Raw genomic sequence first — 16,978 nt, 5'->3', positions numbered from 1 at the left:
TGGCCTGGGAAGGCTGTCAAGACGGCCCAAAGCCTTGGGACCCTGCAACTTCTTTTGGGTCTCCCCTGGGTGAAGGGGCTGACTGCTGCTTGCCAAGGCACATTATCGTAGAGCTGGGTTGAAACTGAAGGCAAGATATGGACCATTGCCCATATAGGTTGCCAGCAGCTTTGTTATGTGACACTTTTGCTTAATATAAATATTCTCAAAATAATTTTCAAAACCTAAATCTAGCATCCTACGGAAGACATCTCCATTGAATTTATCCAATGACTATAGAACTGGTTTAACAGAAATATAAATTTATGATGTACTGTCACTAGTTTGGTGTACTATCACTAGAAAAAAATATATACAATCAACTGAGTAGATGAATGAAAAACAGTTGAGAGAATGCAGTAGCCTTCCTTGATAAAAGCATTTTAAAAAAGAGAAGGCAATTTCCTCAACCAGATGAAAGATATCTGAAAAAAAAAAAAAAATCCCAGCTAACATTATACTCTGTGTTGCAAATGCCAAAACATCTTAAAGAACCAAGTTACAAGACCTTAAAAATTTGTAAACTAAAGAAGTAAGACAGTGTTGTGCTAGACTGACATACATGTCAGTAGAATAGACTTGTCACTTCAGAAATGAGTTCTTGCATTACAGTCCAAGATCCAAAGCCCCAGTTGAGGAACACACTGTCTTTTCTACAAATGGGCTGGGATAGCTGAATATCCACATGCAGAAGGGAAAAATTGATTGTCATTCCTCCTCCTGTAAAGTAGCTTACAATAGAGCCTAGACTGAAGTGTAAAAGCTAATGGGAGTAGGTCTTATAGGAGTAGGTCTTCATTACCTTGTGTTAGGCAAAGGCCCTTCCTGAATGAATTTACACTTAGAAAAAACGATGCAAAAAAGAAGAGGAAAAAAATGTCTTTACTAATATTATTTACTTTCAACTAGCTTTAGATTTGTTTTGCTTTAGTATTTATGCTTTGGTTGTTTTAGTGTAATGGACAAGAACACATGTGGGAAAGTACCTAGTAATCTCTGTTGACCCTCTTATTAGTAACAGGCATTCACTCAGGAGTGAGAAGAATGATTCTTCAGTCCTCGAGAAAAATGTGAAATTTAAAGAGATTAGCCCAAGATAACTGCATGCACAAAGTTTTGCTGATAATTTGAAATGATTTATTGATATAGTTCTACTACAAAGATCACACTAAGATGTGTTATAATTTAGTTGAAAAATGAGTACAGTTTACAAATTTAAATTATAATATGTTCTGTATTAATACTTAAATTTCTAAATTCTTATTTGGAAAATGTAAAGTTCAGAATTTGAAAAGACTAAATTATTCTGTTTTAGAGAAAATATCCAAACGTTGTCTGAAGAAAAGCAGAGAATAATGCTGTTAGAACGTGTAAGTACATTTTGTTCTTTAAATGCCGTTTGTAATATTTTCACTTAGAGATAGTTAATAGCTGACTTTCAAAATGTCTAATGAACTATTTCTGTTCATGTTTTGAGAGGACCTGTCATTTTACATTTCTAATGGTTAGATAATTGACAGTGGCATGTCAATGTTTTTGTCTGTCTTAGCATGCCAATAAATGATCTATATATTAAAATAATGACTAACAGTTTAGAATTCAGTAATACATATAAATTTTACACATTTCCAATATTTTGGAGATAGGCATAAATATAAGTGATGGAAAAAAGAATGGTGATTTTTTTTTTAAAGTTACATTTTTAGTAAATTTTTACTCAGAGAAGAAGAAAATTGGCCAAAAGAGGTTTTTCTTTATTTTTTTTTTCAAAATTGTACGTGTTTGTCCAATCTTTAATTGTAGACGAGTTTTTGTTCTGTAGGTTTTTAAAGTTTTGAGCAGTATATTTGGATTTTATATATGCTTCATTTTCTGTTACAAATCCGGTCAAAATAGCACAACTGTGTTCAAATATAAAATGTTGTAATTTCATACATATTTGAATGCAGTGGGAAATTAGAGAATATGAATCTCGCATTCCTCTACCAGTTTACTCCCCCGATGCCAGCAGCAGTCACTGCGGAAGCCAGGAGCCTGGTTCCCAGACTGGATCTTTTCCCTGGTTGCAGGATTCCAACTACTTGAGTCACCTGCCTTCCAGGGAGCATAATAGCAGGAAGTTGGAATTATAAGCAGAACTGAAACTTGAACCCAGACATTTCAAAAGACATGAAATTAATCACTCTGCAAAACCCCTACCCCTAACCTTATGTTAGTGACGAGTTCCATGGTTACTTACCTCAGGGTTATCTGAGATGACTGCTGTAAATTTGGGCTCCCTCCTGCTAAATGAGGCCTGTTATTTTTTGGAGGAAAATCTTGGATATTTACTGCGTGTTTGCAAGTTTCATTGACATTTCCAGTATTTATTAAGGTTTGACAATCCTTTCATACATAAATAAAACAACTCCATTTCATTTCCATTAAAGCCAATAAATGACTGATTGCAACTGTTTTAGGTAGCAAAGGAATGGAAAATATTAACCTTTCATACCAGTACTGAATATTAGTTTGAAACAAGAACTTTTTATCTGTTCATTTGAAAGACGCAGGCCGAGATCTTGCTCTTGCTGCTCTTTTCCCAAATGCCCACAGCATCTAGGCCAGGCAGAAGCAGGGAAAACAGCATTCAGTGCAGGTCTCCCACAAAGGTGGCTGGGATCCATGTATTTGAGCCATTACTTGCTTGGTATCAGAGTGTACAGTAGCAGGAGCCTGGAATCAAACTTGGAGCCAGGATAGGAATTTTTTGAAAGTTGTTCTGTTTGGATTTGTTTGGGTCAATACAAAGATGAATCCTTGGTTTGATCTTTCTACTTGCAGACATTGCAGTTAAAGGAAGAAGAAAATAAACGGTTAAATCAAAGACTGGTAAGTCTTTCTTTGACAAGTTGCCTTATCTGAGAGTTTGCCCAGTTACACCAGCAACCCATTCTTTAAGATTTATTTTAGTTATTTGAAAGGGGGAATTTACATAGAGATCTTTTATCCACTGATTTACTCTCCCAAAGAATTCAGCAGCTGGTGCTGTGCCGCCAGAAGCCAGGAGCCTAGAACTCTATCTGCATCTGCCACCTGAGTGACGGGCCCAAGTATGTGGGCCATCGATCGCTGCTTTCCCTGGCACATTGGAAGGGAGCTGGATCATAAGTGGAGCCAGCAGTACTCAAACCATTGGGATGCTGGCATTGCAGGCAACTAATTAACCCACTGTACCATGTCACTAGTCCTTGTTACTCGTGTGATAGTCTAATGACTAAATCCTCACCTTAAATCTGCCAGGATCATCGGGGCCAGTTTGTATCCTGGCTGTTCCACTTCCCATCTAGCTGTCTGCTTGTGGCCTTGGAAAGCAGGATGGCCTAAGGCCTTGGGACCCTGAGCCCATATGGGAAATGTAGAGGAGGCTCCTGGCTCCTGACTTTGGATTTGCTCAGCTCTGGTTGTTGTGGTCACTTGGGGAGTGAACCAGAGGATGGAAAATTTTCCTTTCTGTCTCTCCTTCTCTCTCTATATCTGCCTTTCTAATTAAAAAAAAAATACTACTACTAATAAAATAAATCTTAAAAAAATAATCTCAGGGCCAGCATTATGTCATAATAGTTAAAAACACTTCCTGCAACTACAGCAGATACTAAATATCTAGTAAATGCATGTGGTGCTTTAATTTTCTAGAAGTTTCATGAGTCATTTTTTTTTTTAGATGTCTCAGAGCATGTCTTCCGTATCTTCAAGGCATTCTGAAAAGATAGCCATAAGAGAGTAAGTATTTTCAGTTTGTGTTTTGGTTTTGTGTACTGAAGTTCTGTGAATTGTGCCTTAAGGAAAATACAGAACTCATACAAATTCAGCCAAATTCAATGAATAAGGGGAATATTTTGTGTTTAGCGACAGTAAGTCTCTTCCCTGTCCTGGAAACATTAGAATTGCATTCCAAAACTTTCTGACTCTAGCTTTATCCTTCTCACATACTTGCTATAGGGCTTTTAAATGCTAGTTTTCCACAGATGCTGTCTTTTTAAATCCCAATTAGCTCTAATCTTTTTCATTTTAGATTTGAAAGTCTTGTTCTTTTTCTTTTTTTTTTTTTTTTTTTTTGTGTGTGTGTGTGTGTGTGTGTGTGTGTGTGTGCACAAAAGGCTGTTATAGATTGAGAGGGAGCGACAAAGAGATTTTCGATCTGCTGGTTCACTCCCCAGCTGGCCACAGTGGCTGGAGCGAGGCTGATTTGAAGCTGGAGCCAGGAGCTTTCGGGTTTCTCATGTGGGTGCAGGAACCCAAGCACTTGGGATGTCCTCCACTGCCTTCCCAGGCATGTTAACATGGGAGTGAAATCAGTGCCCGTATGGATGCTGGTGCTGCGGCAGCAGCTTTTGCTTATGCCACAGCTTCGCTCCTGGCTTGTTTTCAAGTTGTCATATGCTCCTACCCCTGTTGTCCAGCTTTTATTTATTAATATGGTACAAATTTTAAAAAACACTATGAAGTGTATCATTTGTTTCATTCAGATTTTACTCTACTGAATTATATAATAGTAATGTCTTTTGGCTTGAGATATATGAAAGGTGTTACAAGACAAAGCAAAATGTTATTAGCTACTGTTGAATAATGGTCATGTCTTTCATACCTGATGAGAAAGATGCAAAAATTATTAAACAGAACACTGTTTAACACCTTTAGTTGTATTTATAATAGCTGTGTTGACAAAAGGTTTGATTGTTAGAATCCAGTGGTTCTGTCTGCCATTTCACATCTCACTAGGATTTTGTTTTCTCCCATGTTGTGAAAGGACTGGTCGCATCTGTGAGAATGGTCTATATGTTAGATCAGTAGTAAGCAGGCATTCATTCATGATCTTTTAAAGATTCATGAAAAGATGTTTATTTTTACTTTTGACCAGTTAGCATGCTTAGTTAAATCTGCCTGCCACCTCATTATGCAGTAAGCATTTGTAAGATAGTTTTGAATGGAAAGCTGTTTTCCTTTTAAGACCTCCACAGCTGATCTTGATGATCTATCAGGTATAGTACCTACTTAAATGGTCCTGACAACTGAGAAATCTGAGATTAGTTTTTGAAGTCCTGTTGAAATGCGAGCAACAGTTCTGAAGAAGTTCTAAAAAGTTACAAAAGCCTGCAAGCAGCTGTACCCTCTCTTGGTGCTCCATAACTTCTTCAGACCCATACCCCAGTATTACAAGTGGGGATCCATTCACTTGTTTAAACCTCACGAAGTGCATAGACCAGTTGTTTCATTTAGAAGCATTCTATACGTAGAAAGTGGATGAGCTGGGTGGTCTCTGTGAATTTATTTCTTGGAAAATTTGGACAGAAATCATCCCGTGAATGAATGAGTTGCAAAGATGTTATTTACACAGCTCAGTTGAGCAGGTTTTTTTCCCCCTTTTTGAAAATTTATATTATCTAAAATCTTTTTAGTATATATGTGTTCTTTGACAATTGCTAATTTTATCTTTTGCACTTTTGTATGTTACGAGCTGAGGGGACAAATAGTACCATGTAGATGTGAGATGTTATGTGTTTTACTATTTTAACATTATTGAGCATTGCAGAATATGTATTTAAATTTTCAGAATAGGGTGATTGATGCTAACTCCACAGGGTAATAAAATTACATTCCTCTTTCCAGTTTTCAGGTGGGAGATTTGGTACTCATCATCCTGGATGAACGCCACGACAATTATGTTTTGTTTACTGTCAGTCCTACTTTATATTTCCTGCACTCGGAGTCTCTACCTGCCCTGGATCTCAAACCAGGTGAGGGTGGTAAGTGTCACAACTATGGCGAAAATACTAAGTGTATTGCACATAATTCTTAAGTTTTTTTTCCCTTTGTCTATCATATTCAAATTAAGTGACAAAGAGGGAACTCTGCTTTATCTTTAAAAAAGAAATAAAATCTACATTATCTAGATTATTTTTACATCTTCCACAGTTCAAAAATACCAGATAATTCATGCAGTGGGTTAACTGATCAGTTGATGAAAAGTGCAAACATTTTACACTGCGGCAATTTCAAAAAGATCTTTTCAAAACTCTCATGTGAAATCTGCTGTGCTAATACATGTTTATTTATTGCACCAAAAAAATTCAAGGTTTTTTTTTTTTTTTTAACTTATATTTATTGGAAAGTCAGATATATAGAGGAAGATCTGACTCACTCCCCAGGTGGCCCACAATGGCCAGAGGTGAGCTGATTTGAAGCCAGGAGCCCAGAGCTTCTTCGTGTCTCACATGCGGGTGCAGGGTCTCAAGGCTTTGGGCTGTCCTTGACTGTTTTCCCAGGCCACAAGCAGGGAGCTAGAAGGGAAGCAGGGCAGATGGAATACAAACTGGTACCCATTTGGGATCCTGGCACGTACAAGGCAAGGACTTTAGCCCACTAGGCTACCCTGCCGAGCCCAGATCCAAGTTTTTAAAAAATTATTAAGTGTACTCATATCTTTAATTTCTACCTAGCTTTTCTTTCTTTTTTTTTTTTTTTAATTATTTATTATTTAACTTCATTAATTACATTGTATTATGTGACACAGTTACATAGATACTTGGGTTCTCCCCACCCCTTCCCAAACCCTCCCACCATGGTGGATTCCTCCACCTTGTTGCATAACCACAGCTCAAGTTCAGTTGAGATTCCCCCATTGCAAGCGTATACCAAACATAGAGTCCAGCATCTTATTGTCCAGTCAAGTTCAACGGCTTCTTAGGTATACCCTCTCTGGTCTGAAGACAGAGCCAGCAGAGTATCATCCCAGTCAATTGAAAGCTCCAACATACCATCAGCAAAAATTTACATCATTATGGAATTAATTGACATAGTAATGAGTAACCAATATGTTAAAAGTAAATGCGAGTTCCCAGCCACCTTCTGTGACCACCTCACCTATACTTCAATTTTAGTTTATACACAACATATAACATTCATAACATAACATGTTATACATAACATCATATCATCTTAAATTAAGGCAAACATGTGGTATTTAACCTTTTGGGATTGGCTCATTTCCCTTAGCATTATGGTTTCCAGTTTGGCCCATTTGGCCACAAAGAACTGCATTTTGTTTTTTTTAATAGCTGAGTAGTATTCCATGGAGTAGATGAACCATAGCTTTCTTATCCAATCCTCTGTTGATGGGCATTTTGGTTGCTTCCATGTTTTTGCAATTACTGATTGTGCTGCTATGAGCATAGGAGTGCATGTTGGTTTCTCATAAAACAAGTGTTCTGGATATATTCCTAGGAGTGCTATTGCTGGATCATACGGTATGTTGAATTTGAGTTGTTTGAATATTCTCCATACTGATTTCCATAGAGGCTGTACCAGCCTGCAGCCCCACCAGCAGTGGAGTAGGGATCCCTTTTGCCCGCAACCTCGCCAACAAGTGTTGTTGGTGCTTTTATTCATGTGGGCCAGTCTTACTGGCGTTAGGTGGTACCTCATTGATGTTTTAATTTGGATTTCCCTTATTGCCAGGGAACTTGAGCATTTTTTCATATGTTTATTTGCCATTTGGGTTTGTTCCTTTGTGAAGTGTTTGCCCATTTCCCGTGCCCATTTCTTGAGTGGCTTGTTTGTTTTGACATTTTGATTGTTTTGTAGCTGTTTGTATACTCTGGAGATCAGCCCTCTATCACCTATGTTGTGTGCGAAGATCTTCTCCCATTCTGTGGGTTGCCTTTTTACTTTGTTGATTGTTTCTCTAGCTGTACAGAAGCTTCTTAGTTTGATGAGGTCCCAATTGTTTATTTTGGTCTTGATTTCTACTGCATTTGGAGTCTTTTTTAGGAAGTGAGGGCCTACCCCTAAGTGTTGCAGTGTGTTTCCAACATTTTCTTCCAAAAGTTTGAAGGTTTCTGGATGTAGGTTTAGATCTGTTATCCATTTAGATCTGATCTTAGTGTATGGTGAGAGATGTGGATCTATTTTTTTGTTTTTGCAGGCTATTAACCAGTTGTCCCAACAGCATTTATTGAACAGACCTTCCCATTTGCCTGGATTGTCGTTTGTCTTTTTGTCAAAGATTATTTGGCTATATCTGTGTGGGTTTCCTTCTGGTGTTTCTATTCTGCTCCATTGATCTTCCTCTCTATCTTTGTGCCAGTAGCAGGCTGTTTTGATAACCACTGCCCTATAGTATGTCCAGAGGTCCGGAACTGTGATTCCCCCTGCTAACTTCCTGTTCTTCAGGATGGTTCTAGCTATCCGTGGTTTTTTGTGCTTCCAGATGAACCTTTGGATCATTGTTTCCAGTTCCATGAAGAATGTTTTGGGCAATTTGATTGGGATTGCGTTGAATGTATATATTGCTTTTGGCAGTATAGACATTTTAATGATATTGATTTTACCTATCCAGGAGCATGGGATGTTACTCCATCTTTTGAGGTCTTGTTCAATTTCTTTTTTAAGTAGTTTGTAGTTTTCTTCAAATAAGTCTCCTACATTTTTGGTTAGATTTATTCCCAGATATTTCATACTTTTCTCTGTTATTTTGAATGGTATCTTGCTGGTTAAGTCTTTTTCCATCTTGGGGCTGTTCGCATACACTATGGCTGTTGATTTTTGTTCATTAATTTTGTACCCTGCTACTCTACCAAACTCTCGTACAAGTTCTAGCAGTCTCTGTATTGAGTCTCTTGGCTCTTCTACATAAAGAATCATATCATCTGCGTATAGTGAGAGCTTGACTTCTTCGTTTCCCATTTGGATTCCTCTGATTTCTTTTTCTTGTCTTATGGCCTCAGCGAGTACCTCTAGGACTATGTTGACTAGTAGTGGAGAAAGTGGACATCCCTGTCTTGTTCCAGATCTCAGTGGGAAGGGTTGTAGTTTTTCTCCATTCAGTATGATGCTGGCGTTGGGTTTTTCATATATGGCTTTAATTATGTTGTGGATTTTTCCATCTATGCCTACCTTGGTTAGGGTTTTTAGTAGGAAGTGGTGTTGGATTTTGTCGAAAGCTTTTTCTGCATCTATTGATACTATCATGTGATTCTTGTTTTTCAGTTTTTGGATGTGGTGTATCACATTTATGGATTTCCGAATGTTGAACCATCCCTGCATTCCAGGGATGAATCCTACTTGATCTGGATGAACGATCTGTCTGATGTGTTTTTGAATTCTGTTGGCTAGGATTTTGTTGAGAATCTTAGCATCAATGTTCATCAAAGAGATAGGTCTGTAGTTTTCCTTCTCTGTTAGTTCTCTGTCTGGTTTTGGGATTAAGGTAATGTTGGCTTCATAGAATGAGTTTGGAAGGGTTGCCTCTTTTTCTATTGTTTTGAAGAGTTTGTAGAGGATTGGGGTCAGTTCTGTTCAGAATGTTTTGTAGAATTCTGTAGTGAAGCCGTCTGGGCCTGGGCTTTTCTTTGTTGGGAGGTCTTTAATCACTGATTCAATCTCTACTTCAGTTATGGGTTTGTTCAGGTCGTTTGTTGCCTCTGGGCTAAGTTTTGGCAGGTGGTAGAAGTCTAAGAACTTTTCCATTTCTTGGTGATCTTCTGATTTGTTGGAGTACAGTGCTTTGTAGTAATTTCTAATTATGGCCTTAATGGATGCGGTGTCTATTGTTATGTTGCCTTTTTCGTCTTTGATGCTGTTAATTCTTGCCTTCTCTTGTTTTTTCTTTGTCAGTCGGGCCAGTGGGGTGTCTATCTCATTTATCTTCTCAAAAAAACAGCTTTTTGATTCATTGATTTTGTGTATGGTTTTTTTTATTTCTATCTGGTTGATTTCCTCCCTTGTTTTGATGATTTCTTGTTTCCTATTGTGTGTGGGGCTCTTCTGCTGTTGTTTTTCCAATTCCTGGAGGTGTGTGTTTAGTTCCTGTATTTGGCGCCTCTCTTGGGCCTTGACATGAGCTCCAATTGCGATGAGTTTACCCCATAGCACTGCTTTGGCAGTGTCCCACAAATTTTGGAATGTTGTGTCAGAGTTTTCATTGGTTTCCATAAATTTTTTGATCTCATCTTTAATTTCTTCTCTGATCCATTGTTCGTTTAATAGCATATTGTTCAGCCTCCAAGAGTTTCTGTATTTCTTCGGGCATTTTGAATTGCTGATTTCCAGCTTCATTCCGTGGTGGTCTGAGAGGGTACATGGTATGATTCCTATCTTTTTGAAGTTATTTAGGTTTGCTTTGTGTCCTATCATGTGGTAAATCCTGGAGAAGGTGCCATGCACTGCTGAAAAAAAATGTATAATCTGTGGCCTTAGGGTAAAAAATTCTATAAATGTCAACCAAGTCCAGTTGTTCTATTGTTTGTATGAGCTCTGTTGTTTCTTTGTTGAGTTTTTGTTTTGTTGATCTGTCTATTGTTGTTAGTGGGGTGTTAAGATCACCCACTATTATTGTGTGCATATCTATGTCTCCCCTTAAGTCCGTGAGTAATTGCTTCACGTAGCTAGGTGCGTTTGAATTTGGTGCATATATGTTCACAATGGTAATTACTTCCTGATGGATCAGTCCCTTCACCAATATATAATGTCCTTCCCTGTCCTTTTTGATGTGTGTCAGATTGAAGTCCACATCATCTGAAATTAAGACAGCTACCCCAGCCTTTTTTTCTCGTCCATTGGCATGAAATATCTGTTTCCAACCTTTCACTTTCAGCTTCTTCGAATCTCTTCTGGTTAGATGTGTCTCTTGTAGGCAACAGATAGTTGGGTGCTGTTTGATAATCCATTCTGTTAATCTATGCCTTTTGATTGGTGAGTTCAGGCCATTTGTGTTAAGAGTTAAAATTGAGAGGTTGTGATTTTGCCCTGCCATACTTGTTTTTGTGGGTGTTGATATCTGTGTAATTGCCCTTCCTTGTGTGGACTTTAGTGGGGAGATCTTCCTGTTTGCCATCTTTGCTTATGATTCACCTCCTTTTTTTCTGGATTTAGTGCATTTCTAAGGAGATTTTGTAGAGCTGGTTTTGTGCTGGCATATTCTTCTAATTTCTCTTTGCTGTGAAAGTATTTGATTTCGTTCTCAAATACAAATGAGATCTTTGCTGGGTACAATATTCTTGGTTGACAGTTGTTCTGATTCAGGATTTGGAAGATCTTTGTCCATTCTCTTCTTGCTTGTAAAGTCTCTTCAGAGAAGTCAGCATTGATCCTGATTGGTTTTCCCCGGTATGTGATCTTTTCTCTGCTTCGTACGTGTCTTAGGATTCTTTCTTTGTCTTCGTTGGAGTGGAACTTGAGCACCATATGTCTGGGTGAAGATCGCTTTGGGTCATATCTGCTGGGAGTCCTCTGACCGTCCTGGATTTGGGCTGGGTTCATGTTCCAAGTGTTTTGAAAGTTTTCCTGTATAATTTCGTCGAGCACCATTTGCATTCCTGACTCTTTTTCCGCTCCTTCAGGAAGGCCAATAATCCTAATATTCGATTTCCTGAGGTTGTCTTTCATTTCTTGTATGGTCTTATTGGCTTTGTTCAGACTTGTCTCCAGCTGTTTAATGAACTGGGTGTGTTCGTTTTGTGTGTCTTCCGTTTCAGAGATCCTCTCTTCTGCTGTATTTGTTCTGTTGGTTAGGCTCTCAATTTTGTGCTCTAAGTCAAGGATTTTACTTTTCATTTGTTGTATTTCTGAGGCTATGTGGTTCTTGAATTCCTTGAAGTCCTCCCAATTCTTCTCATTGTCTCTGACATATTTTAACATTATTTTTTTGAATTCCTTGTCTGGGAGATCTTCTATGTCTTCATCTCGCATCTCCGAAATAGACATTGGCTTTTGATCCTTTATTGGTAGGGTGTTGGCACTCTCATCTGGATCATTACCTTTTCTGGTAATTCTTCCCATTGTGTTAGTGTTTCTTTTTTGAGAGACCTAGGCACCAGTGTGCTGAGGGGTCTCCAAGCACTATCCTGTAGAGATCGGAGTCTGCAGGCGTGGAGTAGCAGGGTGTGGGAATTTTCAAGGCACTTTTGGTGCGTCTCCAGAACACTGGACCTCAGGGCGCCACTTCCAGGGCCCAGAGGATTCAAAGCACACTCTCAGCTCGTCCCCTACAGGTATGCTACCACAGGACGTGGGGGAGTGAAGGCACTCTCTGTGCGCGCCCCCTGTGCGCGGGATCACAGGGCTCGGAGGATTCTAGGTGCTTTCTCGGTGTGTCCCCAGTGCCAGGGACTGCAGGGCGTGGAGGTTCCAGGTGCTCTCTGGGAACGCCTCCTGCACGCGGGTCCGCAGTGCTCTCCTGGTTCATCTCCGAAGCACGGGACTATAGGGCGTGGGGTGTTCCAGGTGCTCTCTGGAAGCGCCTCCTGCGCAGGCCCGCCCACCCCAGCACTTGCAGGGGACCGACCGCCCCAGCGTTAGCACGGGACTGCCCAGCCCAGAGGCGTGCTTGGGTTCCTGTGGGATAGCACCGCCCAGCTGAGTGCCAGACCGCAAAGGCACGGGGGAGTATTCAGTGTGCCTTTTGCCTTTCTCCCAGACACAGTTTTGGCAGTTTCAAGGCACTCTCCCGGTGTCTCTAGACGCTGGAGTCTCGGGGGGGGGGGGGGAGGGGCGGGGAGACGAGCACCAATTGTGTTCAGGCTCTGTGCATGCCCCTGGGGGGCCAACTCCCGAAGCCTCCAACCCACCACTGTCCCCACCCAACTCACTCAAACCTCAGGTTCTTGCAGTCTGCCTCTTCCTCTGGTGGGAACCCTCGCCGCGGGTGCGTCTCCCGGCTACTGCGTCCGTTGCTGGTTCCGGCGGGTGTAGGCGGATGGAACCTGGAGGCTGCAGTGGTCCCGGCGGGACTTGGCGACCAGGGTGGGCGGATGCCGGCGGGTCCCGATGACTCAGGGTCCTGGTGTCCGCAGCGGGCGCAGGTCCTGGCGGGTCCTGGTGACCAGGGTGAGCAGATGCCAGCGGGTCCCAATCACCGCTGGTCCTCACGGCCACAGCGTCTACGGGTCGGTCTGTGGCTTTCAGCGTCTGCACTCAAAGGTGACTCAGCAGGTCAGGAGCGGAAAGTCATCTTCCCTGCCCTTTGTTTTGTTTTTCCCTGGTTGCTCTTCCGAGTTGTGTGGTAAAATCAAAGAAATTTGGCCTTTAAGACTGATGTTTCTATAAGGAGTAATGTACGAACACACATTCACACATACCACCTTTTTAAAAATTTATTCCTTTGAGAAATATTTAATTGATGATGCCAGTTGGGATGCTGCTACCCCTGATAAGGAGATTGGCAAAGTTCATTTTTGCCCGTGATAGTGAGATCATCCTCTTGCATAATTAGGAGTTTCTAGTTTTCTGTGGTTTTTTGCAGACATCATCAGTTGTTTGTAAAGTGCTGTTTTATTCTTTAGAGTACTTCATATCTTACTGTCCAAATGTTCTATCTTTCTGTCACATAATCTTTCATGTATGAATGTTTTGGCAATTTCATTTATATTTGAATAGCAGAGTGACAGAGAAACAGAGAAGTAACTCTTTCATCTTTGATTCACCCCTCAGTTGCCACAATAGCTAGAGGTGGGCAAAGCGCAAGTCAAGAGCTTAGAACTCCACCCGTGTCTCCCACAGGAGTGGCAGAGACACAAGTATTTGGAACATTCTGTGCTACTTGGACACATTAGCCTGGAGCTAGGTTGGAAGCATAGCAGCTGGAACTCCATGGGCACAGTATAGGAAGGATGCTGACAGCCTAAATGTTGGCTTAATCTTTGCCACAGTATTTGCCCTGGCAAATTGTTTTTAATGAAATAAAAATTGATGTGACTTTGGTTGGGAATCTCAACAGTTTTAACTTACCATAAGAGTTTATTGACTGCATACATTTAAAATCATCTTTACGATTAATTTAAAGAGAGAATGAATACACATCTTTTAGTCTGTATTGTGTTAGCTCTGAGAACTTGCCTTCTTGTTAATGTTTCCTTTCTCCTTCCTACAAACATTGCCCATCTAGAATCTTTTTAGTTATTTACTGGGCACCATATATGTTCATGCCACCATGGCAGCCACTCTTCTGTCTTTAAGGACTTGTGTTACAGGTACTTTTCCCTCTGCCATTGATGTTTCCCTTCGATCCTCATGAACATGTTTTGTCTGCTTTTAGAACCACAAAAAAGGCCAATTTATCTAGTTCTTTCAGTAGGTGGCACTGTTGTGTTATCTTAGAACTTCAAATATGTTTATTCGTGATTTGAACACAGATTACTGGTGTTTCCTGAACTATAAATAATGCTATGAGGAAATAACATACTATGTATATTTAATTAATGAATAATAAAAGCCATACATTACTGTTTAAAAGAAACACGAATTCAGTTTTATCAATTATTACGCAATCCAGTGCTCCTTTAGTGTGTTTTAACTCTGAGGTTATTGTTATGAATAATAGTAATTCTGTACTTTTAAAAAGAAATCAATTGTTTGATTAATTAGCTTCAGGTACATCTAGAAGACCGTGGGTGCTTGGAAAAGTAATGGAAAAGGAATATTGTCAAGCCAAAAAGGTAAGAACCATAGCATATGGTAGAAGCCTATGAATTACAAAGATTGTTGCATTGTTTTATAAAGATGTTCTTGGCCTTCAGCTTACTTGAGTTAGAGTCTAAATTTAATGAGCATTCAAACCAGTAATTTTAATAATTATTTAGGTTTTTTTTTAGACAGCTTATCAATGATCCATTAACCTGGATTTAGGAAAACAACCACTTAGTTTTTGTTCTATGTTATTAGTGTAATTTGTGTACAAGAAAAGTAGCTTGAGTAACTGGTGCAATAGACACAAGCTGTTTGTTAGTAGAGTTGATGTTTTCTTTTTTGTATTCTGCTTCCCATTTAATTAAGACAGTTTCAAGTGTTTGTTTTTTGAAAATGATCTCGATAATATCACCAATAGTCTATAGAATCATTAAAATTTATTGAGCTTCCTTCTTTAGTCACTGTAATTTGGTTTGCTATAAAACTCTAATGCCACTTGAAGTGTATAGTATTGGCTCACTTGGTGCTGTAATCTGCAGACTTGACACCAACCTTTTCTGCTATCCCTTATAGTATTCTCGCTTGGAGAGGAATAGATCCCCTGTGGTTTGATGAAAATCTCCCTCCATCCCTCCAGAACATATTCTAGAAAAAAAAAAGAGTTGTGTAATTTGGTTTAATCATTCAAATAATCCCTCTTTTTTTTTCTTTCTCTCTCTCCTAGGCACAAAATAGATTTAAAGTTCCTTTGGGAACAAAGTTTTACCGAGTGAAAGCTGTATCATGGAATAAGAAAGTATAACTTTTTGGAAGAAATTAATATATGTACTATGACGTTTTCTGATTTGTCCAACAGTGCTCATTAATCACTCCAAACACAGCAGGCCATCTTTTTATACAGAAGTCAACTGACATGATACTTCGTTGGTGTACATCATTTCTTTTTAACTGGCTGCACTATAGGAACAATAAATTCATCAAAGCCCTTGCCTGAATTACAGTGGTTTTGTTTCTGCTTTTTTTTAAAACCCAGGTAACTCTAGTCTTGCGGACCAAATTAGCTCCTTTTCTCAAAGGGCATCCCTTGTGCATTATGGCTCCATGATTAGCCATATTAATTGCCTGTCAAATATACATGAGCTTGAAGTTAGGTGTTAAATGTTAGTTGTTATTATTACCAGCATTTGTCCTTTTGTGAAATCAGTATCATAATACTTGCACTCATTAACACATTCTTTATAAAATGTATAAATTCTTCAGTACTATTTAAAGAGGAGTGTTACTGCATGCAGATAATCATAATTTTGAGTTTGCGTCAGTAGATGACTAAAGCAAATTCTTTCAGTTATTTTTTTAAATGCCCTTTGATATTTCAACAAGGAAAAAACTCTAATTTGACTGACTGATTTTAAGATCAGCCATAAATTATCAGCAATCTTCAAAAGCACTTTCAAGAGACATCATCTGGGTTCTAAAGGGAAGAGTCTGTGCTGTTGACTGTTTGAAATGCCACACTGAAACCTTCCCTACATCTTTGACTGTGTTTAGAATAATCACATTGATGAAATCATAATTCATGGTTGAATTTCAGAAAAAATGTTCATTGTACATTAACCGTTTAGAGGTCATTTAAATAACAAAGTATTGTATTGTAAAAGATCTGAACAATTTTAAAACAATAAAGATTTGAACCTGTAAATGTGTGTGCCTTTTAAAGAAGGAAACATTTTTAATATATTTGAGTGATTGCTGGGAAGTGTGAAAAAATTGTTATGAATAATATCAAAGAGAAACTTGTTTATTATGGAAATGTTTAACTATATACCATGTAACAGGGTAAAAACAGTGTTGTGTAGAATAGAAAATATGTAAACTAGATATTCAGAGAAGTTATCATTGAACAAAAGTATTTAAATGAGTTTACTGAATTGGATGAGACTTGTTTCAGTTCTGTTGCCAGAGAACAATAATAAAGTGATTCTTTTTCAAAAAATATTTAATTTCTTCATAATAAGTTAACTATTTTTTTAAATATATGTATCTAATAGTACAAAAATGGAATAAACATAGTGTATAGAAAACTAATCTTGACAACGTTTCAATGAATAAATGAACAAATGATTCCACATGCTTCTTTTCAGTCCTTCTATGGCATCTTTCTGCAGTGAATATTATTGCAATAAATTAGTCTATATAAGCAGATTTGGTTGGTTCCAGATGAATTTCCACTTAGGCTGTTTTGAGTTTGTAGTTGCTACTCATATTTAACATGTGGTCATTGATTGTAGTGTGAAATTGAAGCGAGCTGTGACACTTTATGTCAAATCTTTATCTCATTAATGTTGCTGTTTGAAGTTGAAGGTTGTCATTGTAGGTTTTTTTTTTTTTAAGATTTTGTTTGTTTTTATCGGAAAGTCAGATTTACAGAGTGAAGGAGAGACAAGGGGAAAGATCTTTCATTTGCAGGGTGAGTAGCCACAACAGGCGGAGATGAGCT

General features: G+C 38.8%; 1 protein-coding gene across 2 annotated transcripts in view; it reads left to right on the top strand.

Moving 5' to 3' along the window:
• RB1CC1 (RB1 inducible coiled-coil 1) overlaps positions 1–16,180 on the top strand; it is a 69,680-nt gene extending 53,500 nt beyond the window's left edge. The window contains exons 19-24 of one of the 2 annotated variants that reach the window (XM_058668627.1): positions 1,355–1,409; positions 2,863–2,910; positions 3,743–3,801; positions 5,689–5,816; positions 14,440–14,510; positions 15,206–16,180. In XM_058668627.1, coding sequence (XP_058524610.1) covers positions 1,355–1,409; positions 2,863–2,910; positions 3,743–3,801; positions 5,689–5,816; positions 14,440–14,510; positions 15,206–15,283 — 439 coding nt within the window. In that variant the 3' untranslated portion in view covers positions 15,284–16,180. Of the gene's footprint in view, positions 1–1,354; positions 1,410–2,862; positions 2,911–3,742; positions 3,802–5,688; positions 5,826–14,439; positions 14,511–15,205 lie in introns of both variants that reach the window. The other variant, XM_058668626.1, reaches the window with a different exon arrangement.
• The last annotated feature ends 798 nt before the right edge of the window (positions 16,181–16,978 follow it).

Source organism: Ochotona princeps, chromosome 9 (assembly GCF_030435755.1).
Source record: "Ochotona princeps isolate mOchPri1 chromosome 9, mOchPri1.hap1, whole genome shotgun sequence".
Classification (NCBI taxonomy): domain Eukaryota; kingdom Metazoa; phylum Chordata; class Mammalia; order Lagomorpha; family Ochotonidae; genus Ochotona; species Ochotona princeps.
The sequence above is the reverse complement of the archived record's forward strand: the minus strand, read 5'-3'. Positions and strand labels throughout refer to the sequence as shown.